General features: G+C 43.8%; 1 protein-coding gene across 8 annotated transcripts in view; it reads left to right on the forward strand.

Annotated features, from left to right (window-relative positions):
- The window catches only part of KIF16B (kinesin family member 16B), a 237704-nt gene that overhangs the window by 128806 nt on the left and 84545 nt on the right, over positions 1-24353 (forward strand). For 6 of the 8 annotated variants that reach the window (XM_075925620.1, XM_075925627.1, XM_075925623.1 and 3 more), the window contains exons 18-22: positions 4980-5012; positions 5371-5424; positions 6732-8084; positions 18939-19097; positions 19868-19973. In XM_075925620.1, coding sequence (XP_075781735.1) covers positions 4980-5012; positions 5371-5424; positions 6732-8084; positions 18939-19097; positions 19868-19973 — 1705 coding nt within the window. The remainder of the gene's footprint in view (positions 1-4979; positions 5013-5370; positions 5425-6731; positions 8085-18938; positions 19098-19867; positions 19974-24353) is intronic. The other 2 variants (XM_075925621.1, XM_075925624.1) reach the window with 1 other exon arrangement.

The raw sequence follows: 24353 nt of genomic DNA on the forward strand, positions 1-24353 counted from the left end.
TGTAATTGAAGAAAAATGAAAAAAAGCAAGCTAGCATGCTTATGTTTGTAAAATTGACAGTGACACTATCATATCTAACAAGTTTCGTAAGTGGTGACTTCTTTTAAAAAAATATGCATTTGAAGCTGATTTTAGTTGTTTAGTTTTGCTTAACTTCAAATTCTACTAATAAATAATAGAAAATGTGGAAACATCTGTAAATTATTTAAACTTCAGTTGACCTTTTCATTGATCTCTTTTGGGAAATTAATAGTGCCAGAGCATTTTTGAAGGATTCTGAGGAGGAAAACTTTTGCTCTGATGGATCACTGAATAAATGGTTTGCAATTCTGCAACTCTCTTATCCTCAGCCACTGATGAGATGGCCTCTATACCTTCCCCTCCCTGGCTTTCCCTTCAGAGTCATTCTTGTTCATAAATGTCCCACAGCAACCGAAAGAGAGAGAAGACAATGAGAGCTAGAATGCTGATGGAAGTCTGAGAGAAACTTATCAACTCATACAGAATTTAAAATCTCATATGTAACACTTGTGTGGGAGGACAAGTTAGATGTTCTTTGTCTTGAGGAAGCATTTTGGAAAGTCTGAATCAGTTTCACTTTGAGGTGTAGACAAGTGGACACAGACAAGATTCACAAAACCGAATGATGATTTAAGTAGCTGAAATGAAAATGTTTTGTGTTGAAACTGTATTGTGAGTCGAGCCAAACTTGGTGCATCTGTGACATGAGGAAGCAAATGCTGCATCATCTCTGCTCAAATTCTAAGTACAGGCAGTCCCCGGGTTACGTACAAGATAGGGACTGTAGGTTTGTTCTTAAGTTGAATCTGTATGTAAGTCGGAACTGGCGTCAGCCGCTGCTGAAACTGATCAGTTTCAATGGCGGCTGAATCTGGATGCCAGTTCTGACTTACATACAGATTCAACTTAAGAAACCCAGGCGTCCCCAAGTCAGCTGCTGCTGAAACTGATCAGAGGCTGATTCCAGGAAGCCTGGGGCAGAGCAACTCTGCCTCGGGCTTCCTGTAGTCGGCCTCTGGTCAGTTTCAGCAGCGGCTGCCTTGGGGACGCCTGGGGCAGAGCAGCTGGGGTGCTGCTGGGTTGCTCCAGTAGCACGGCTCCTCGGCGCTACTGGAGCAACCCAGCAGCACCCCAGCTGCTCTGCCCCAGGCGTCCTGATTCAGCCACTGCTGAAACTGACCAGCCGCGGCTGAATCAGGATGCCTGGGGCAGAGCAGCTGGGGTGCTGCTGGGTTGGTCCGGAGCGGCGCTGCGGGACCAACCCGGCAGCCCCCAGCTGCTCTACCCCAGGGGTAGGCAAGAAAAGCCAGGTCTGCTGGGGGGGGCACTAGCTGCACCCCCCCCAGCAGACCAGGGAGACGGGGGTGGCGGGACCGCCCAAGTCCTCCACGGCTTTGCTCCGTCTCCCTGGTCTGCTGACCTGGGAGACGCGGAGCAGAGTACGCGGGCAGTGGGACAGTCCAGGCACGCCGCGGCTGTCCCACTGCTGGCGTGGTCCGAGGCTTTGCTCCCCATCTCCCTGGTCTGCTGGTCAGACCAGGGAGACGGGGAGCAAAGCCGCGGAGCATGCCTGCAGCGGGACAGCCCAAGCACGCCCGGGCTGTCCCGCTGCGGGCGTGCTCCGCAGCTTTGCTCCTGTCCCCCTGGTCTGCTGGGGGGGGGGGATCCAGCAAAGCCGCTGGACCCCCCCAGCAGACCAGGGACACCCTAGCCAAGCCGCCGCCTGGGCGGCTTTGCGCCCGGGCAAAGGAGCAAAGCCGCCTGGGCGGCTTGGCTCGGGTGTCCCTGGTCTGCTGGGGGGGGTCCAGCGGCTTTGCTGGACCCCCCCAGCAGACCAGGGAGACGGAGAAGCTTTTCTTGCCCCGGAGGACACGGGTGGCAACCCGCCGCCCGTGAGCTCCGAGGCGAGAAAAGCCCCATTCGTAAGTGCGGATCCGACATAAGTCGGATCCGCGTAAGTCGGGGACTGCCTGTAATGGCAGTCTAGGTATTGAAAGTGTTGTGAGAATATGAATCCATGTCTTTATTAGTTGCTGAAGCCCAGCAGGGAAATGCTTACTCTTGTATTGGTGGAAATTGTCAATATTTACTTTTGAGAGACGCTGGCAGCCAGATGTTTGTCTTTAGTATGACTTGTGCTCAAGAAATCATTACAACTCCTTGTGGTAAGGATTACTGACAAGTTTGTTGTAAGGTAACTCGCAGCAGTTAACGCCTCAAAATTCACTGATCTTTGTCTGGATATTAACTACTTTCTAGAGATACATTAATTAAATCAGTCTGTCTCAACTTAAATCACCAATATACCAGTTTAAACTTGGTTCTAACTATTCATTCTGGTATTGGATCTGCTAGCTGTCTTTGAAATTATTGACCCTGAGGGTGTGTTGATTTGCTTTAATCTTGGTAAGAATTGATAGATAGCACTGTTCTAAGTGGGATTATTGTAAAGAGAGACTGCTCTTACATGAAGTTCCCCAAAGGTCACTTTTCTCCTCTCACATGAATAATATGTGTATGAGTCTACTAATAAGGAAGCATAAGCCTTTGTTGTTTTTAATGTGCAGTACACTAGCTGTATGTAGTACAACCCCAGCAGTGTAGTTGAGTTCCTTTCCCAGTGTTTGGTTGAGATTTGAGTATGGATGAGAGTTAACTGTCTCATACAGTTCTGCTGTTACAGGTGATATGGAGGAAGGCAATGAGAAATATGGCAAATTTGTATCTGTCAAAAAACAACAAATCTAGCAGCACCTTAAAGACTAACAAAACATATAGATGGTATCATGAGTTTTCGTGGGCATAACCTACTTTAGATGACAGAAGTGTTAGAAGTCCAGATCCAAGAATAAATAGGGGGGGAAGGAAGGAAGGAAAAAAAAGGAGTAAAAAAGGGGGGGAGGAAGAGGAGAAAAAAAAGAGATAGTGAGTAGATAGTTCAAATAGTCACAAGAGGCTGATGAGAACCATTAGCACCTTCATTGTTTGTTTGGTTAAGTCATTAAGATGTGGAAGATAATGTGGGAGCCAGCTGGTATCCCAGTTCATACCATTTTCATAACTTTATTCCCAAGTTTAATTCTTAAGTCCAACCCTTCTCAGTGTATTTGGCTTGTGGAATTGGTCTGAAACAAAATGGGGACTCGGAGATCCATTAATGAGTGGAGCAAATACAGTTGTCTCTCAGGGCTTGGGTGTATACAATAGATTGAGAAATGTGTCTGGGACGGAAACTAGAGGCATGATGGTAAGTGTAGTAGTCAGTAGGTTTCCGGTATAGGGGGGTGGAAATTCAGCTACCCCTCTGAAGCTTTTGTATCTTTCAATGTCTGTCAGGCACACTTCCCCACTGTGTATTACTTGTGTCCACAATCTGATGGTTTGATTACATTCCTAGTTCCTGTTGAGTTGCCATCATTCATTGGTACCCAAGGCAGCTTTCACTTTCCTTTTCATTTTCCAAAGAGGTTGCATCTTTTTTTTTTTTGTTCAAGTCTACACTGTTGTAATTCATGTATTTTATAACCCTGACATTACACTACAATATTGCTTTGTATCCCTTTTCTGAGCTAAAGCTAGTCCAGAATATCATGCCTCAGTGAGGAACCCCATCAAAACCACATGCAGTTTGTCGTTCATGATCTGCTCTTGTGTTCTGGGTGTTGGCATTGACCTGTTCAGTGCTAAGTAGCTTAAAGTCTGTCTTCTGGAGAGAGTTCTTCCCTTTCTGTACCATACTATTGAAGTTGAAATAAGCAGAGGCATGCTAATTAGTCATTCCCTTGATATGAACAGTAGTGGCTTATTGGCAGGGTGGTCTCTGAGGGCTCTGTTCCTTTGGAATGTGTTACTGTAGACCAAAATGTGTAACTCAAATCTGTTGATGTTTAGGGTATTCTTATTCTCATTAATGGAACTTTTGAGGATGAGGGCTGATACCTATAGAAGGTGGGAATTCTATTTAGCTTCACAGTCACTGAGGTTATGTTTATGAAGTAGTGTTGATTTTTTCTGTATTTAACAGATTAACTGAGGTGCCTAGAGTACAAGAAATCCATTTTAGCAATTTTTAAATATAAACAATAGACTGTTGCTGTATATTTTACATTCCAGTTACACCTGTCCCATTCAGTGCCTATTTTTCCTTTTCTGTAGTAGACAGTTTTATTATATATGGAAAACAATATTAAATAAAGTATAGATTATGTATTATATAAATATTTTTCAGCTGAGTCCTTAATATGAAATTACTTCTCATGAAAATGTAGGTGATGGCCCCGGGCATGAGTCTTTTAATCAATATTTTATTTAAATTTAAATACTTTTAAAAGAGACGGCTGTTCAAGAGCTTCAGGCACTTGACACTTCTAATGTCACATAATATTCCCAGCAGTATTAAAAATACCTGTAACAGCCCCAGTTACCAAAACCCCTGTGAATCCAAAGATTTTGATGCCTAGAAATGGGGTTTTTATACATGTTTCATTTTATGTTGGCCTAATCATCTTTTTCTTAGCTGTATTATAACAACTGAATTACAATGAGTATTTGCTTATTCTGAGGGAAAAATAGCTTTCATGCTCTATTTAGGGCCTTTTGAAATTCAAATACCTTTAGCTTTTTCAAGTTTGTGCCCAGTTCATAAGCCAAAGGAACATGAAAGTTGAATAACAATCATTGGCATATGAAAGCATGCGTTGGAAAAATAACTTGAATTTATGTGAATAGATGTTTATATTAGAGTTAGTGTCATTGTCTATTGTTTGAAGTATATGAACCTAACAAATGTAACCTCTGATAAAGCAAAACTAACAGTCTGAACGTTTGCTCTTTTTTGAAGCTAATTTTGTAGATAGGTTGTTGGCTTTAATATATTCATCACTGCTGTTTTCATGACATTTTTTCTATCAGTTCCTTTCTTAATTTATCACTTTGTTTCTCTCTACCTCCTGTGGCAGTCTATTCCCTGTAAAAGGACCAATCTGTCTAAGGTAGAGAAACTCAATTTCTATATATTGATTGCCATGTCTGCATATACTTAACTCAAGAGGCTTGCTAATCATTCATCTGTCTTGTTTAACTTTACTATTAAAATAGTTTCTTCCAGAAGTTCATTTACTTTTCAGCATCCATACAAGTGCCCAGCAGCACACAATCTAATTTGTGGCCATATTTAAGGAAGTATTTTCAATTGTTATAGAGCATATTAAGCTATTGGAAAACTTGCCAGTCACACTTTTATTGTAAAGTTTTAAAACAGACACCATGATGTAAAATAAACCATGCTTTATTTCCATTCTGTGATTTTTCAAGAAATAACCCTCCTTTTCCCCTGTTTTTTTTATTTAGACTTGAATTTGAGAGACAACAACGAGAGGAACTGGACAAATTAGAAAGTAAAAGGTAACTTCTGTCTACTACCCATCTGAGGTATTTGTCCCCCATAATCTCAATGTTCGAGTGTCTCACAGTCCTTAATGAATTTATCCTCAGAACATCCTGGTTGAGTAGGTAAGTACTGTTGTCCCCATTTTACAGATGGGAAACTAAAAGAGGCAAAGTTACTTGTCTAAAGTGACACAGGAAGTCCAGGGATTTTGAAGCTTAAGCCCTAATGTAATGGACTATAGGGATGGGTCACTTGATGATTAGCTATTCTATTCATTCTCTGGGGTACCTGCCATTGCCCATTGTCGGAAGGCAGGTTACTGGGCTAGATGGACCTTTGGTCTGACCTATTATGTCTGTTCATTCTTATGACTATCCTTCCTCACTATACTCACTGTGGCTGAGTAAATATGAAGGCATATGTATGATCCGAGTTCAGATTATATTATCTGTTCTCTATATGTATTTTCTTTTGTTCTCTTATTTTGCCTGGGTTTGAATATTTTACTTATTCAAGGCTAAATTTTGGCTGTACAATACCATTATACTACTCTTCAGGCCATTGCACTATGCAAATATGTGTAGCTTGGCTTTTGCTACTCTACTTCATTACTAATCTTGAAACCCCCCCTTCCGTCCTCAAAAAATGGAGAGAGGAAGATTATCTTGTGTATTAAGAAAGAGAAGACAGTTTGTTTCTAGGCGACAGCAGGTATTCCAACACTTCCAACAAAATGTACCATTTATAAAATGAAGGTTGCATAAAAGCGTGAGCTTTGTTGGATTAAAACAGTTGACTAAAACAAGATTGGAGCATACAATTTTTAAAAATGTAATCATATCTGAAATTTATTATGCAGTGCAGGCACGCAGTGTGTGTTTAATAAATATTATTGCATTGGATGGTGTTGTTCTGGTTTAAGCATGTAATTATGCTACTACGAACATGAATTGACTTCATGTAATTTCATGTACCTACAATTTAAAGATAATGTAATGATACACTGCAGAACTGAAATATACTGAACTATCTGCTTGTCAAATAAAGCTTTGCTTGAAGTAATTTGGATCTGATACCTCAATTTCTGGAGAAAAACAGTTAACTGTAAGCTGCTAAATTCTGAAGGCACATTTCTAACATGAGGCAAATAAAAAAAGACTGAAATAAAATTGTCTCTTATACCAATTTGAATTGTTTTGTTTGTGTTTTTAGATCCTCTTCCAAATGCTATTAACTTTTAGGAATATTGACATATTAGGGAAAAGGAAGGAACTTTTGGAAGTATTCATTTCAAATACATATTGTACATATTTTATTTTAGGAAACTGATAGAAGAAATGGAAGAAAAACAAAAATCTGACAAGGCAGAACTAGAAAGAATGCAGCAAGAGGTGGAGTCACAGCGCAAAGAAACAGAAATAGTACAACTGGAAATCCGAAAACAGGAAGAGAGTCTGAAGCGGCGAAGTGTTCACATTGAAAGCAGGTTAAAAGACTTGCTGGCCGAAAAAGAGAAATTTGAAGAAGAAAGACTACGAGAACAGCAGGAGATAGAACTTCAGAGAGAGAAGCAACAGGAAGAAATTTTTGCTCGAGTTAAGGAAGAACTCCAGCGCTTGCAAGAACTTAATCATAATGAAAAAGTTGAGAAAATGCAGATTTTCAAAGAACTAGAAAAGCTTAAAAAGGAAAAAGATGAGCAGTATATCAAGCTGGAATTAGAGAAGAGGAGGCTTGAAGAACAAGAAAGGGAGCAGGTAATGCAAGTGGCTCACTTAGAAGGACAGCTTAGGGAGAAACAGGTCATGATACAACTACTCAAAAGAGGGGATGTGCAAAGGGTGGAAGAAGAGAAAAGGGAACTTGAAGATATTAGAGAATCTCTCTTGAGGGTCAAGGAAGCCAGATCTGAAGGTGATGAAGACAGTGAAGAATTAGAAAAAGCGCAGCATAATTTCATGGACTTTAAAAGAAGGCAATTAGAACAGTTAACTATTTTGGAGAAAGACTTATTTCAACAGAGAGATCATCTAGAAAAGGAAGTAGCAGATGAATGTGAAACTCTGGATCATTTAAAATATGCACACAAAGAATGCTTACATCTCAAGAAAGACGATGAAAATGTGGATGCTGCGATGATGGTTGAAGAATTTGACAAGATAAAGCCAGCAGAATACAGTTTACAATATAAAGAGCGCCAGCTTCAATACCTGATGTACAATCACTTACCAGCTTTGTTGGAAGAAAAACAGAGAGCCTTTGAAGTTCTTGATAGAGGTCTGCTAGGTTTAGACAATACTCTTTATCAGGTTGAGAAAGAAATGGAAGAAAAAGAAGAACAGCTTGCACAATATAGAGCCAGCACTAACCAACTACAGCAGCTTCAAGAAACATTTGAATTTACAGCCAACATAGCTCGTCAGGAGGAAAAAGTTCGGAAAAAAGAAAAAGAAATTCTTGAATCAAGGGAAAAACAGCAGAGAGAGGCGCTAGAGCAAGCAGTGGCTAAGTTGGAAAGGAGACACTCAGCTTTGCAGCGTCGTTCCACAATAGATGTTGAAATTGAAGAGCAAAAACAAAAACTTGCAATTCTGAACAGCAGCTGCAGTGAACAGGCAGGTCTTCAGGCAACTCTAGAAGCTGAACAAAAAGCCCTGGAACAGGATCGAGAAAGGTGAGGATTATGGGTAACACCAATTTAATAGATTATACACAAAGAAGTGTGTTTTGCCTATATTTTAGATATTAGGAAAGTGTTCCAGTTCCACAATGCACTTCAGGTAAGAACATAAGAACGGCCGTACTGGGTCAGACCAAAGGTCCATCTAGCCCAGTATCCTGTCTGCCGACAGTGGCCAGCACCAGGTGCCCCAGAGAGGGTGGGCTGAAGACAATGATCAAACGATTTGTCTCCTGCCATCCCTCTCCAGCCTCTGACAAACCGAGGCCAAGGACACCATTTTATCCCCTGGCTAATAGCCTTTTATGGACCTAACCTCCATGAGATTATCTAGTGTCTCTTTAAACTCTATTATAGTCCTTGCCTTCACAGCCTCCTCTGGCAAGGAGTTCCACAGGTTGACTACGCGCTGTGTAAAGAAGAACTTTCTTTTATTAGTTTTAAACCTGCTACCCATTAATTTCATTTGGTGTCCTCTAGTTCTTCTATTTAGGGAACTAATAAATAACTTGTCTTTATCGGCCTTCTCCACACTACTCATGATTTTAGGTAGTTGTCCCCAGAAGTAAGAGAGTGTAGTTTTGAGCTTTTTCTAAAGACTATAGTTCTTGCTTTTCAAGTGGGCTCTATTAGCTACTTATCCTGTTTTTATCAGCAGTGTATTTGTGTATCCCAGTATGGATAATATTCTCCTATCCAGAGAGCTCAGCTGAGCAAGGATCCAAACACACATGCTATATTTATACAGAAACAATTATCAGTGGTTTTAAATGCATACATAAATGTTGTTTTACATCTTGAAAAACAATTGGAAATCATGTTAAATAAATGAAGGAAGGATGTCATGGTATTGGGTACCTCATCTCAATCAGATAAATATAGCTTGTAGTGGCACTCACGAAAGTCTAGTTAGTCATTTATCAGAGGGGGAGCCGTGTTAGTCTGAATCTGCAAATGTGGTGAGGAGTCCGGTGGCACCTTATAGACCTCCAGATCATCTACTAGAAGTGGGCCTCATCGTCCTTGATTGGATTCACCTGGTTATCTCTACCCTGGTTCTGGCCTGCATATTTATACCTGCCTCTGGAAATTTCCAATACATGCATCTGACGAAGTGGGTCTTTGCCAACGAAAGCCTATGCTTCAACACTTCTGTTAGTCTATAAGGTGCCACAGGACTCCTCACTGCTTTTACTTAGTAGTTGTAACTGCAAACTAGAGAAATGTCAGAAAGCATCTAGCTATCATTACAGAGAAACATAATATAAAATTGGGAATTGATATATATAATAAACTAATTCATTGATAGAGTTGAATGTCCTTTTACATACCTTTTTGGTCTTAAGAATAACTAGACATTGTATTTAATACTTGGTAATTTACTACAGGTTTCAAATAAAAAGAGAGCTCATGTTGGAAACACCCTAATGAAAGGATTCCTACAAGAAAACAGTGCATTCCCTTTCATTCTAGTCAACAGTCATAGAATTGTAGGACTGGAACGGGCCTTGAGAAGTCATCTAACACAGTGCCCTGTACTCACGGCACAACTAATTATTATCTAAACCATCCATGACACACGTTTGTCTAATCTGCTATTAAAAATCTTCAATATTGGAGATTCCACAGTCTCCTTAGGCAATGTAAGTCCAGTGCTTAGTTTCTCTGGCAGGAATATTTTCCTAATGTCTAACCTGAACCTCCTTTGATAGGCCTTTCCAGAGTGCAATGTTCAACTGGGGTATTGCTGAGCCCTCTGCCCCTCCAAAGTGGACTTTCACACTATGTCGCTATTGCTCAACCTCTGTCAAGTACTGTACAGGCAGTCCCCGGGTTACGTACAAGATAGGGACTGTAGGTTTGTTCTTAAGTTGAATTTGTATGTAAGTCGGAACTGGCGTCCAGATTCAGCCGCTGCTGAAACTGACCAGCGGCTGACTACAGGAAGCTGGAGGCAGAGTTGCTCTGCCCTGGGCTTCCTGTAGTCAGCTGCTGGTCAGTTTCAGCAGCGGCTGACTTGGGGACGCCTGGGGCAGAGCAGCTGGGGTGCTGCCGGGTTGGTCCAGTAGCGCCAAGGAGCGGCGCTGCGTGACCAACCCGGCAGCGCCCCAGCTGCTCTACCCCAGGCGTCGTCGGCGAGAAAAGCCTGGTCTGCTGGGGGCGTGGGGGGGGGGGCGCACTAGCTGCGCGCCCGCCCCCCCGCAGACCAAGGAGACGCGGGTGGCGGGACCGCTGAGACGCGCCCTGGTCCCGCCCGCATCCTCCGCGGCTTTGCTCCGCGTCTCCCTGGTTTGCTGCTCCCCGCCCCCCAGCAGACCAGGGAGATGCGGAGCAGCTTTTCTCGCCCCGGAGGATGCGGGCGGCGGGACTGAGGCGCATCTGGGCGTCCCGCCACTCGCGTCCTCCAGGGCGAGAAAAGCCCCGTTCGTAACTTCAGATCCGACGTAAGTCGGATCCACGTAACTCGGGGACTGCCTGTATTCACACAGGCAGCATTCCAGACAATTCCCTCAGCTCTCTATACTGGAACCCCACGACTGCACTGTCTTGCTCTGATCAGATTCCTCTCCCTCAGTGTGGTGAGGACATGTAACAGGTTTTTTTTTTTTCCTGAGCAGATTTTTCCCAAGTACTTTAACCAAAACACACTGTTTCATGTAAAATATAAAACAGATTTATTAACTACAGAAAGAGGTATTTTAAGTGATATTAATGTTTAACCGGTTGAGACTTTTCAAATGATATCTCACAAGTATCGAAGTATATCATAATTATATGATACATGCAAATACAGAAGTTCAAGGATACTGTTTTGAGCCATAACATGCCACACCGTACTTGCTGCAATTTTAGCCCTTTGTTTCTTGTCCTCATATTGAGGAGAACAATTTTTCTCCCTCTTCCATGTCACGATCTTTTATGTACTTGAAAATGGTTATCACATCCCCTTTCTGTCTTCCCCAGACTAAACAAACCCAGTTTTTTCAGTTTTCCCTCACTGGCAGAGCTATCCCATTCATAAGATTAAGGGCAGCGGCCTCAGGTCCTGAGCTTTGGGGGGAGGTGGAGGCCGTGCAGCAGCTGCCTGAACCATCCTGGGGCCCAGGGCGACCTTGGGATTTTCTGGGGAGGTCTGATGTGGTGTGGCATCAGGGAGTCGACCTCTCCTCCTCCTACCAATCACCGTGGCAGCAGGAGCCAGAGCAACCCAGCAACCCATTCCACTCTGCCCCGCTGTCTTCTCCCAGCCCACCATCTCCCACCCCTGGTGACTGAGGGTTGCCCCAGGACCCATGCCTCCCGAAGGATGACCCTGCTCAAAGCTCAGGTTTTCTAGATCTTTAATTATTTTTGTTGCTCTTCTCTGGATTTCCATTTGTCCACATGTTTTCTCAAATATAGTGTCCAGAACTGGACATAATACTCCAGTTGAGGCCTAATAAGCGTAGCGTGGAAGAATTACTTCTCATGTCTTGTTTACAATACATACTCCTGCTGATAGATTCCAAAATTATGGTGGTTTTCTTTGCAACAGTGTTACATTGTTGTCTCATACTCCGCCTGAGGTACACCATGAGCCTTAAATCTTTTTCTGCAATACTCCTTCCTTAGGAGGTCATTTCCCATTTTGTATGTGTGCAACTGAGTTTTCCTTCCTAAGTGGAATACTTTGCATTTGTCCTTATTCAGTTTTACTCTATTTACTTCAGAATTGTCAGACACATAGAAGAACATAATTGGTTGGGCAAAAGTCAACATGGTTTCTGTAAAGGGAAATTATGTCTTACTAATAATCTATTAGAGTTCTTTGAAGAGGTCAACAAACATGTGAATAAGGAGGATCCAGTAGATATAGTGTACTTAGATTTCCAGAAAATCTTTGACAAGGTCCCTCACCAAAGGCTCTTATGTAACTTAAGTTGTCATGGGATAAGAGGGAAGATCCTTTCATGGACTGAGAACAGGTTAAAAGACCGGAAACAAAGGGTAGGAATAAATGGTAAATTTTCAGAATTGAGAGGGGTATCTAGTGGTGTTCCTCAAGGGTCAGTCCTGGGACCAATCCTATTCAACTTATTCATAAATGATCTAAACTGCTCAAGGTAGTTAAGACCAAAGCAGAATGTGGTGAGCTTCAAAAAGATCTCACCAAACTAAGTGACTGAGCAACAAAATGGCAAATGAAATTAATGTGGATAAATGTAAAGTAATGCACATTGGAAAAAATAACCCCAACTATACATATAATATGATGGGAGCTAATTTAGCTACAACTAATCAGGAAGGAGATCTTGGAGTCATTGTGGATAGTTCTCTGAAGACGTCCATGCGGTGTGTAGCGGCAGACAAAAAAGCAAACAGGATGTTAGGAATCATTAAAAAAGGGATAGAGAATAAGACGGAGAATATCCTATCGTACACTCACATCTTGAATACTGCGTACAGGTGTGGTCTCATCATCTCAAAGATATACTGGCATTAGAAAGGTTCAGAGAAGGGCAACTAAAATGATGAGGGGTTTGGAACGGGTCCCAGATGAGGAGAGATTAAAGAGACTGGGACTTTTCAGCTTAGAAAAGGGGGGATATAATAGAGGTCTATAAAATCATGAGTGGTGTGGAGAAAGTGAATAAGGAAAAGTTATTTACTTGTTCCCATAATATAAGAACTAGGGGCCACCAAATGAAACTAATGGGCAGCAGGTTTAAAACAAATAAAAGGAAGTTCCTCTTCACACAGCGCGTAGTCAATCTATGGAACTCCTTGCCTGAGGAGGTTGTGAAGGCTAGGATTATAACAGGGTTTAAAAGAGAACTAGATAAATTCATGGAGGTTAAGTCCATAAATATCTATTAGCTGGTATGGTGTCCCTAGCCTCTGTTTGTCAGAGGGTGGAGATGGATGGCAGGAGAGAAATCACTTGATCACTGTTCGATTCACTCCCTCTGGGACACCTGGCATTGGCCACTGTTGGCAAACAGGGTGCTGGGCTGGATGGACCTTTGGTCTGACTCAGTATGGCCATTCTTATGTGTTTTTACATCCCCTCACCATCTTTCATAAAAGGGTAATTCAGTTGCTATCTGCACATTTGGTAGCTATTTACAGTCTACTTGTTTTTGTACCACTAATATTTTATTATTCAATTAAGCAACCTAACAGTGTGTATCAATCTATATACAGATTAAGATGGAAGTCAGCAAAGCTCGGGTTTATGAAGCATATGTAGTTGCTTACAACTTTTATATCTCCGTGTAGAATTCTGATTTTGTAAATGATTTGTAAATGTACTGAATATTTATTACACTGTTTATGTAAAGTTGAGGCCCACATTTCTCAGATTCTTTGAACAGGATAATAATGTAAATAGTTCTGCATTTTAACTGGAGGTAATTGCTATAGTTAAATATCTAATAACTTGTCTAGGGTAATATCCTTCTGGATACTTGGCAGTTTACAGGGCATACTAATTGCTATAACTTTACAATAAGTTATAATTTTTATGATTTCCCCAAGTGTCTGAGTCACTTTACGGAACAAAGAGAAGAGTTTGGCATCTGCCCTGGGGAACACAAAGAATAGTTGTACTTGCCTCCATCGTTGATCTAATCTCTGTGACTTGCTGAAGTCAGCATACTTACCACAGTGTCGTGTGTGGTAAGGTTGGCGGGAGCTGCTCTCTTGTCAAAGCTGACTATTCTTGTCATCCTGGTGGAGTTCCGTTGTCGATGGGAGAGTGCTTGAAGTCAGTTTATTGCATTTAAGCACACATGATAAATTGATGGCCGGTGGATCAATTGCTGCAGCGTCGACCCCTGGAGTAATGGAGACAAGCCTGTGTATTAAGTAATTTAACTTGATTTCTGTAATATCTGTAGCTAGCTACAAATAAGAGTTACAGAACAAGTAGAAAAACATGGTTCATGCCCGGAAGAGCTTGCAAGTGAGAGAAATAAACTTCAGGGAAGGGAATGGTTGAAGGAAAATAAGATAACAGCTGCAAGATAGCATGGTTACCCAAGGAGATATTTAGGACCACAGGTTCCCCTAAATCCTTTGTGTACCTTCTGAAACTCTCTCCATTAATTTAGTAATAAGAAGGCTTTGATGGTTCAGTGAAGATACTGGTCCTGATACACTTTGCATTATCACCACTTTAAACTGTGTTGGCAATTTAAAGGGATCTTTGTTTACCCCTCCTCAGTCTGAGACACCATTTAACACAGAGCTGGTATAAGTATAAAATATCAGGCCCTCCATGTTGATTGGTGTCTGTGTACTACAGTGAAGAGCCATATATGTACAGTATGTAGCTAAGCATATACTGTTTACAATGCATTATGAATGCCATGGAGTAAGAGAAACTTGATATTAAGTAAGTTTGTAACTTCTTTATGGAGGAGTTTCACAGTACTGCATAATACATTATACACACACACATGCACACAATGTTTTTGTTTGGTTTACAAGGTACTGTCATTTGTATGTTTTTCACCAGTTTCAAATGCTGAATCCCAGTCAACAATAACGTGTCTTGCATCGTCTGTTCTGTGATGTTTTACTGCATGTCATCTGTGAGATGTTGTCAGGGTATGAAAGAGGAGGCTCCAATCTCTTTTTTTTATTGTCTTAAAGCTATTGAATCCAGTTTTCAGTTTAAAAGTAGTCCAAGAGTTAGTGATCACTTTGCAGTGACCTGTCAGTTCCTTGAAGTTGGATACAATTATTTTTCTTTAGTTACTTGTTACTAAATTATAATTCCAAAAGGTCTCGCCTATTTGTAAATATATTTTGGGACAATAAAGGCTGCCAAACAACAATTACACTAAGTGAGCTTGTGCTATGGTTAAAATCCATACCAAATTGTTTCTAAATTGGCATAGTATTATCATGTTCCCCAGTGCAGTAGAGAAACACATCACCATAAAGCCTGTTGTATTTTTGAATTAGTGGGCTGACATCACTCTAAAGTAGCAAAATGTAGTATAGTTGCAAAGTGACTAATAAATCACCTAAATGAATGAATTTCAAAGTTTATTTGTTTTGGGAAGTGATATGTTTTATTTATCAAACATTTATGGTCTGAACAAAACACAGGCGATTTCCTTTTAAATGTAACTGCCTCTAAAAAGATTAATCCAGCCAAAGTGTTATAGTTTCCCATCAACTTTCTTTCAGGATATTAGAGTTTTTTGCCACATTACCTGAATAAGGATGTATTCTGGTCAAAAAAAAAAAAAAAAAGTGGCTTCTGGACATGATCCCAGAAGCATTCTTCCTTCTTCAGGGGATTGATTGATAATGTCCATTCCATGTAAGTGTGCGCGCACTGCATGCACACGTTGTCGGAAGTTTTTCTCTTAGCAGTACCCCTTGGGCCAGTAGGGCAGCCCTCTGGAGTGATGCTAGTATATCAGCTAATATATACCCCTGCTGGCTCTCCACTCCCTCTGTTCCTTCTTACTGCTCATAATGGTCCTTGGAACTTGCCTGTACTCTTGCTCTGCAAGCACCTCTTAACAGTTCTCTCTCATTGTTCTTTGTTGGTTGGGACATTACCAATTTATCAACCGTTGAAGGTGCTAACAGCTCTCTGTGTAGTATCCTTTCTGACATGGGAATCTATCTATTGACTTTGATTTTTATCTGCTTCAGTTTAAGTACCCATTCTCCAGATACCTACTGATGCTCTGTTTCCCACCCTCCTCTCTTTTTCTTCCCTCCCTCTTCCTATTTATTTCAAGTGTACACATCCCAAATTCATAACTCCGGTCATCTGAAGAAGTGGGCTGTGCCCAGGAAAGCTCATGATACCATCTACATGTTAGTCTTTAAAGTACTACCAGAACATTTGTTGTTTTTTTAATTGTTCTAGTAGTTAAACTTTTACAGTTCATTGTTCTTATCTAGGTTTTTAGTAGCTGTTAAGTTTTGTACTTGGTGTTAAACACTCAGGCAGGGCGGGCGCGTCTGGCTTTAAGTCCTGTGAGAAGTGCCAGAAGCGTATGACCTGTGGAAACCCTCACACAGCCTGTCATTAAGTGCCTTGGAGAGACCCACTTGACCAAGGCCTTTAAAATCTGCAAGGCCTTCAAGCTGCACACCAAGTGGGAAAAGGAGTCTCACTTGAAGAGTATGCTGATGGAGGCAGCTTTACATCCGGCACCGGCGTCTGATCTGGCATTGGCGTCCGATCCAGCACCGGCAACCCCGAGCATGCCAGCTTCAGTGAGGGAGGCACCTAATTGCTCACGCACCTCCCTGGTGCCGCATAGGCGTTGGCACTGGTCGCAGTCCCTGGTGCCTCAGGAGAAGAGACCTCTCAGGGGTAGGTCTCCTTCAAGACATGTGCCCTGCATGCACCCTCAAGCGGGACATGCGGCACCAATGAGTGCTGCATCATGGTCAGGTTGCCACTGCTCTAGTCTGCACCAAGGTTCTAGCCTGGCAGGGGGTCTTCCTGGAGCCCTCCACTCCAGATACCTTTCAGGCAGCAAGAGACTTGATTGACCTGATCTCTTTCCCCAACCTCAGCACCGGACCTGGCCAAAGAGCGTGGGTCCAGACAACACCACCCCACAGCCCCGGCACTTAGCGCCCCAGACCCACAAGTGAGAGGGTTCCACCACCCTGCCCTAGCAGGTTCAACCTTGGTCCTGAGTGCAGCATTTACTCCAGCCTCGGCTCCGGCTGCAGCCCCCATTTCCTCCTGCACACTGGCACAGACACAGACCCTGGCATTGGAGTCAGCACTGGCACAGGGACCACAGGCAGCACTGAACCCAACACTGGGTCCTATGACCTTCTCCATCAGGCACACCGGCATAGGCTATGCTCTCGCCTCTTCCTTGGCATTGGGGGAAACCGGAGGCGATGGCCCAGTACATGCCAACCAAGAGGTCACTGGCTACTACTGCCACCGTACCACTCTGGTCAACCACTAAGTACTCCACAGACTCCGAGGTGGAATCGATCTGGTCATCCCGGTGCTCCAGGTCTGGAGCGTGGCACTGGTTCTATTCCCACCATTGTTTGTGGCACCGCAGCACCTTGATGCACCAGCAGCGGTGGCCTCAGCTTGCCCGTTACTGGCATTACAGCAGCCCTGGCCACCACAAATGCAGTCCCTGACTCAGTGGCCTTTCTGGACCCCCTTGGCTTACTACCAGAGCCAGGATGAGGGCCCCTCTAGACCGGAGTTTGTATTCTCAGGGCCAAGGGCTCCTCCCTCAGCAACTCCACTGACCTGCTCCTTGATGTTGTGCCATTCTCTTCCCCTAGGCCAGGCTTCTCCAGCACCTCCCACGGAACGGGGGGGAGGGGGCATTGCTCAGCCCTCTGCTGTGGCCTCTTCTGAGGCTTCATGGGCCCCCTTGGAAACCTGCAATCCAGAGGTGGTGGGTATGAAAGGGTCCTCATCCTCCTCACCGGATGAGGCACTTGGTGGGTCTTTTCCTTCCATGACCTTCATGGACTCAAGGTCCTATCAGGAACTCCTTTGCCGCTGTCTCAAAGTCCGGCAGTCCGGGAAGAGAGGGTGTCGGAGAATACGGACCCTGTAGTCAGCATCCTGCAGCCCAACACCTCTATCAGAGAAGCCTTCAAAATAAATCAGACAATGACACTCTGGCAAACCCTGACCTCTATCCTGCTGACAGATAAGAAAGTCAAGTGGAGGTACTTCATGCCGCAAGAGAGGAACAAACCTCTTTTCCCACCTGCTTATGGGGTCCCTGGTTGTTCAGGTGGTGAACCAGAGGGAGAGGCAGGGCCAGCCTGGCACTACCCCTAAGAACAGGAATGCCAAGAAAATGGATCCCTTGGGCAGAAAGGAGTATGTATCCAGGGGCCTTCAACTTCACATAGCAAACCAGCAGGTCCTGCTGAGTTGCTATGCACAGGGCTTGCCAAGCGGCAGCGATCCCCGCTCGCCAGCCACACGGTTCTGCGAGCTGTGCATGCGCAGCTCGCCCTGTGCATACGCAGACCGCGCTGCGCTGGCTGTGCTGGCTTGTAATCTACTCGCCCCGGGCGAGTAGATTACATGATTTATCGAGCCCTGGCTACGCATATAACACTTGGGTGACCGTGGACAAGTTCACCGAGCTGGTTTCTAGGGATTCTCGTTCTGAGTTTGGAACCCTTATGGAAGAAGGCAGGGTGGTCTTTTGGTCTGCCCTTCAGGCCGTCCTGGACGCAGATGATGCAGCTGCTCACACTATGGCCACAGGGCTGGTTTTGCATCACTGCTCTTGGTTGCAGATGTTTGAAGTGACCCCCTGAGTTTACGTACGTTATTGTTCAGTTTTTAGGATGGTTTTTGTAAATAGACTCTGTGTCACGTTGGTTGGATTTCTTCATTTTTGATGCTAGTATTGTCTTTTGAGTTGAACCAATTTTTCCAGCCTAGCAGCAGAATAATTGAAATCATTGATGGAGCTCTAAAATGAAGTGAGGTGTTTCAAGTGGTTCTAATAAGCCAATTCTTATGAATCAATCTAACTTTAATGAGCGGAGAGATTTGTTACATTCAAAGTTACAAATGTTGATTTATTGAGTTAAAATGCTTCTATTCAAGTCTGGTTTTCAGATACGTGTGTAATTCACTATCTAAATATGCATTATTAAAATAATATTTATTAGTATTTCTGTGACTACAAAGATATAGACTAGAAGAGCCTCATTTAATTATAATATCACATACTTATCTCCTGTCTTATATTCATGCAGATATTCTTGGGAATCCGTGTACTGTAAACAGTGTATTGTAAACAACACTTCAGCTAGGTAGAATTATTTTTTTTAAACAATATAGATATTGAAATAGATTTTAAAATCTACTCCTAGGCTGGACCAGGAAATTCAACAGCTGAAGCAGAAGATATATGAAGGTGATAATGTACAAAAAGGGTATCATGGAACAGTAGAGGAGAGACTCTCCATTTCCAGTTCCCCTACCAGCCCTACAAAGTCACAATCCCATTTTGTTCCACTGGTTGATGACAGGTAGATATACTGATTTTATTCAGATTTAACATGATTTTAAATGACTTTAAAGTATTATTGAAACATTCCAAATAAGACTCAGCATGTTTCCAAGACTGGATCTTTTAGTATATTATCAAAACGATACTTTAATTGCAAACTAGATAGAAACATGCTCTGCTTTTATCATGTTGAAATGTTTTTCTGATATATTCTGTATTAGAATAGCACCTGAAGAAATTTTTGGTTTATACTTATTTTAAATTATTCCTAAATTGATTTGTTTAGATTTGCTTAACTGTCTGCATGACACATATACATACTGAAAGTGACAAAGTAAATAAAAACTGTATTAAGGGAAGCAGCATAGCATAACATTAAACAAATTAATTATAGGATTTTCTCTTTCATTTCATTTTACACTTGTGCACACAATAATTAGTATAGACTTTTGAAACTTTCACTCTGTGTGAAGGCCAAAAATTTTAGCCGGCCTGTTTACAGTGCACATGTTGGAAAAATGCTGAAAGGGAACAAATAGGTTAAAGTAAAAAAACATGGAAATGTAGTGTGTAAATGGAGAGAGACATTAATAAAATGCATAGCCAGAGGTCCACTAATTGTGATTCAGACAGTTAATACTTGTGTATTTTAAAGTTAAACAAAAACTGGTGAAAAAAATCATAATTTATAGGAGCCAATAAAGTCTATCCAGAAGGCTCTGCTATTTAAGTTATACAGTACTGTCTAAGAAAAGATTTTTTTTGTATGTGTGTTCATTTTTTTAAAAGAATAAATGCATTAATTGAAGAAGAAGTGCAAAGGCGTCTTCAGAATATTCACCACACACCTGAAAATAACAGTATGGACCTCTCTCAGTCTACAGAAATTCTAAAGGTGAGTAAAGTCAGCTAGAAAACATCACTTTTAAAGACCTTCAGAATCATCGGTTTAATTCTTTTATCCACATTCCACATTCTTTCTCTGGATTACATGCAATTTTAGTTTATACAATAATATATGTATAGTGAATGTACTTTGTGAAAGGCAAAAAAAACATATTCTTCTTTGAGTGGCCCCGTGGGTGCTCCACTCTAGGTGTCGGGTCCCATCCCGGCGCCGCGGCTCGGAGACTTCATAGCCGTGCTCCGCCAGCTCGCGCATGCGTGGTTCCCCAGGATAGCGTTCGCGCCTTTGATCAGCCGCGCGCGAGCCGGCAACAGTCAGTTCCTCTCAACCGCCTCAGGTCGCAGTCGGAGCTCCCTGATTTCTTCTTCAGTTATGGTTTTAGATAGTTGCTTACCTGTAAATAGTTAAAAATTTTAGTGTTAGCTGTGTCCTGTTACTTGTTACGTGTACTCTTGTTTAAAAAAAAAAAAAAAGTTTTTCTTTCAAACCCGCTTTTCACTCAGAAGCGGTGCGGTGAATCGCTAGACTGTGAAACTGACCACCCTCAGCAGAGGGGATCAGTTTTTTGTTTAACTCTTCGCACAATGCCAGGATCAACTGGTTTTAAGAAATGTTCAGTGTGCCATGAAGCCATGCCGACGGCTGATAGCCATGACACGTGTATTAGGTGCCTGGGCGAGACTCATGTCCCTGACAAGTGCACCCATTGCCGTAAGTTAACTTCAAGAGCCCGGAGGGAGCGGGAAATGAAGATAAGGATGCTGATGTTTGGCAAGGCAAACATCCTATCCCTCCAGCAGCCACAAAACCCTCCCATCACAAGAGGAGAGCAGCTTCTCCGGGTCCGGCTGGTTCCAGAGCGTCAAAGCCGTCCCCGACGCGCTCCCTCCCTGTGGCAGTCTCAACCCCAGCAGCAGCTTCTAAAGTGAACCCCGGGGGGTCCGGACAACTTGCTGGGGCTGGCATACGTGAGCCCCCACCATCCGGAGGGAGAGCGGCTTCAGCGCTGATACCGGGAGCGGTGCTGCAGCTGACAAGCAAGCCTGCACCGGCTTCAGCCGCCCGCTCATTGAAATTGACGAGCGCGCCGGCGACGCAATTGACCAGCCTCCCGGCACTGGCTTCAACGGCTTCTGTGGCACCCAGCAGATCGGCGCCTGTTTCTCCAGCCCCGGCGGTGACGTCGGCACTGTCTCCTTCAGCACCGAGACCTGAGGCGGGACACGCCAGTGCCTCAGACTTGGCACCATTGCTAACCCCAGCACCGGGGGCCCTGCCGGCACCGACTCCAGATCAGCAGCAGCTGACCTCTCCAGCACCGTCTCACCTTCACTTGGTGCCTGGTTCCCCTGTGCTTCGGGCAAGGCATGAGACTTCAGCATATAGAAAGTAATTGTCAAAGACCCATTATAGGGACAGATCTCTTTCCCCATCTGCTTCACCAAAAAGGTGAAGTCGCTATCGCGACTACTTTCCCCCTCGAGCGCACGTTCTTCTCGATACCCCTCTCCGTCACGCTCTGAATGTTACTGTGAGCGCTATCATAGATCGTATGTCGATTGTCCCCAGCGTCACCATTCACCACCATCGCATTGGGGATCTTCTCGCATCTGCCAATCACCATTAGCGGAATACTTACCTCATCGATCACAACCACTGCGCTCACCTTCTCCAGCTAAGAGCCCAACAATTCAGTTAGACCAATCCGAACCAGAGGAGGGTCAGTTATCGGAAACAGAAGACCCTAAGATGGAAGCTTCCCCAGAGGACTGCCCATCGTCTTCCCCGGATCAAGCGATCTGCACAGTTGAAATCTCCCCACCGGATGATCTGAAACATTTTCAGGATCTCTTCAAACGAGTGGCAGACACGCAGGATATACAGCTAGCAGATGTGCCTGTTAAGAAACATCGTCTTTTGAAGAACCTCCGCCCTCAACAACATGCGAAAGTCACGTTACCAATCGATGAGGCGATTATGGAAGTGGCGGACGAAATATGGCAAACCCCAACATCAGTTGTACCTACAAGTAAAAAAGCTGATAAGAAATATTTTGTTCCAGCAAAGGGGTTGGACTTTTTATTCAATCACCCCCAACCCAATTCGCTGGTAGTAGACGCAGCACAATGTAGGGGTAAGGTGCCACAATACAAAAATACCCTTTCAGACAAGGACAATAAAAAATTGGATATTTTTGGGAGGAAAGTCTATTCCTCGGCTTCACTGTTACTTCGCATTGCAAATTACTCAGCCCATTTGTCGAACCATAACTTCGATAATTACTCCAAACTAGCAGATTTGTTACACCATCTCCCAGACACCAAGAAACCACTCCTGAAAGCAATAGTACAGGAGGGGTACGCGTCATGTAGCGCTGCACTTCAGATTGCTATGGATGTCGCTGACACAGCAGCACGGGCCGCTGCGACTGGTATCGCCATGAGGAGATCATCTTGACTTTCGTCAGCAGGGGCGCTGAAGGAGTTGCAAAGCAAGGTTGAGAATCTGCCCTTTGACACACTTAAACTTTTTGCAGCAAACACTGATGAGGTCCTCCACTCGGGGAAAAGACTCATGCACCACGCTACGTACACTGGGGATGTACACGCCTTCCTTCAAACGTAGACGTTATTTCCCTTACCAACATAGATATGACTTCAATTTTGCTAGACCGCAATCACGTCCTTTTGACAACCAGCGTCCTAGACAGCGCCCCCAGCGTAAACAACCACAGCAGAACTGTTCGGGTAATCGGCAGTCGTCTAAGCAACAGAGCTGACTTGCTTGTCGAGGATGCAAACCAATTGCCCATAGTCAATACGGAAGCTCATCATCTTTTTCACCATCGTCTACGCTCTTTTTACCACCACTGGTCTACGATCACCACAGACAGATGGGTGCTAGAGGTAGTTCAATCCGGCCTCTCCATCCCCTTTCTCTCTATTCCCCCTACCACTCCTCCCCCCCCCCCCCGTCCCTTTTCAGGGACCCCTCTCACGAGAAACTGTTGGAACAAGAAGTTCAACGTTTGCTCACCATCGGGGCGATAGTGTTCCCAAGCAGTTTTGGGGAAATGGTTTTTACTCCCGATATTTCCTCATACCAAAGAAGTCGGGAGGATGGAGACCCATCCTGGACCTTCGAAAGCTAAACCGGCATCTTCGGAGGCAGCGTTTCAAGATGGTAACCTTATCAACCATTCTTCCGTCATTGAACAAGAAGGATTGGTTTGCAGTCCTCGACTTGCAAGACGCTTATTTCCACGTACAAATTCACGTGGCGCACAGACGTTTCCTTCGTTTCCAATTGGGAAGCAAGCATTACCAGTACAGGGTCCTACCATTCGGCCTGGCATGTGCTCCCAGGGTTTTCACCAAGATGTTAGCAGTAGTCGCGGCCCACTTACGCAGACTAGGGGTGTCAATATTCCCCTACTTAGACGATTGCCTTCTCAGGGGTATGACCTATATGGAAGCATGTCATATGGTTCGGACAGTATCCGACGAATTTGCTACTCTGGGTCTTCTCATAAACTTGAAGAAGTCAACACTACTTCTATCCTAAAATCTCATGTTCATAGGTGCACGCCTCGATTCAGCTATGGCGCGCGCATATTTACCGATGGAACGTTTTATAATAATCAAAGATTTGATACACACAGTGGTCCACGCTCCAACAATTCCCACACGCGTCTGTCTACAGCTGTTGGGGCATATGGCTGCTGCCACCATCGTAGTGTACAATGCAAGGTTACGTTTTCGTTGCCTCCAGCACTGGTTAGCCACGGTTTACATCCCGTCAAGACACAGTGTCCACAGACCGGTAGTGGTACCACAGTATGTCCGGGAATCCCTGCAGTGGTGGACCAACCCGACCAATCTTCTCACGGGCGTCCCATTTCATCGCCCTCAGCCTACTATACAAATAACTACAGATGCCTCCCTCATAGGCTGGGGAGCTCACATGGGCAATTCCACGGTCCAGGGACGTTGGTTGCCACGAGAAATGCTACTGCACATCAATCTGCTCGAGTTGAGAGCGGTGCGGCATGCCCACAAGCATTTTCAGTCGCACATTCAAAATACAACGACCAGGATTTTAACGGACAACATGGCGACTATGTTTTATATAAACAAGCAAGGAGGTGCCCGGTCCCGCTCTCTTTGCGCAGAGAGCATCCGTTTATGGAATTGGTGTATTGCCAACAACACTGTTCTAACAGCTTCCTACTTGCCGGGTGTCGACAATTTAGTAGCGGACTCTCTCAGCAGGCGTTTTCCACATGACCACGAGTGGGAGATTCGCACGGACGTACTCAGACATATTTTCGCTCGATGGGGATTTCCGACGATAGATCTGTTTGCGACA

This window comes from Pelodiscus sinensis, chromosome 3 (assembly GCF_049634645.1).
Source record: "Pelodiscus sinensis isolate JC-2024 chromosome 3, ASM4963464v1, whole genome shotgun sequence".
NCBI lineage: Eukaryota > Metazoa > Chordata > Testudines > Trionychidae > Pelodiscus > Pelodiscus sinensis.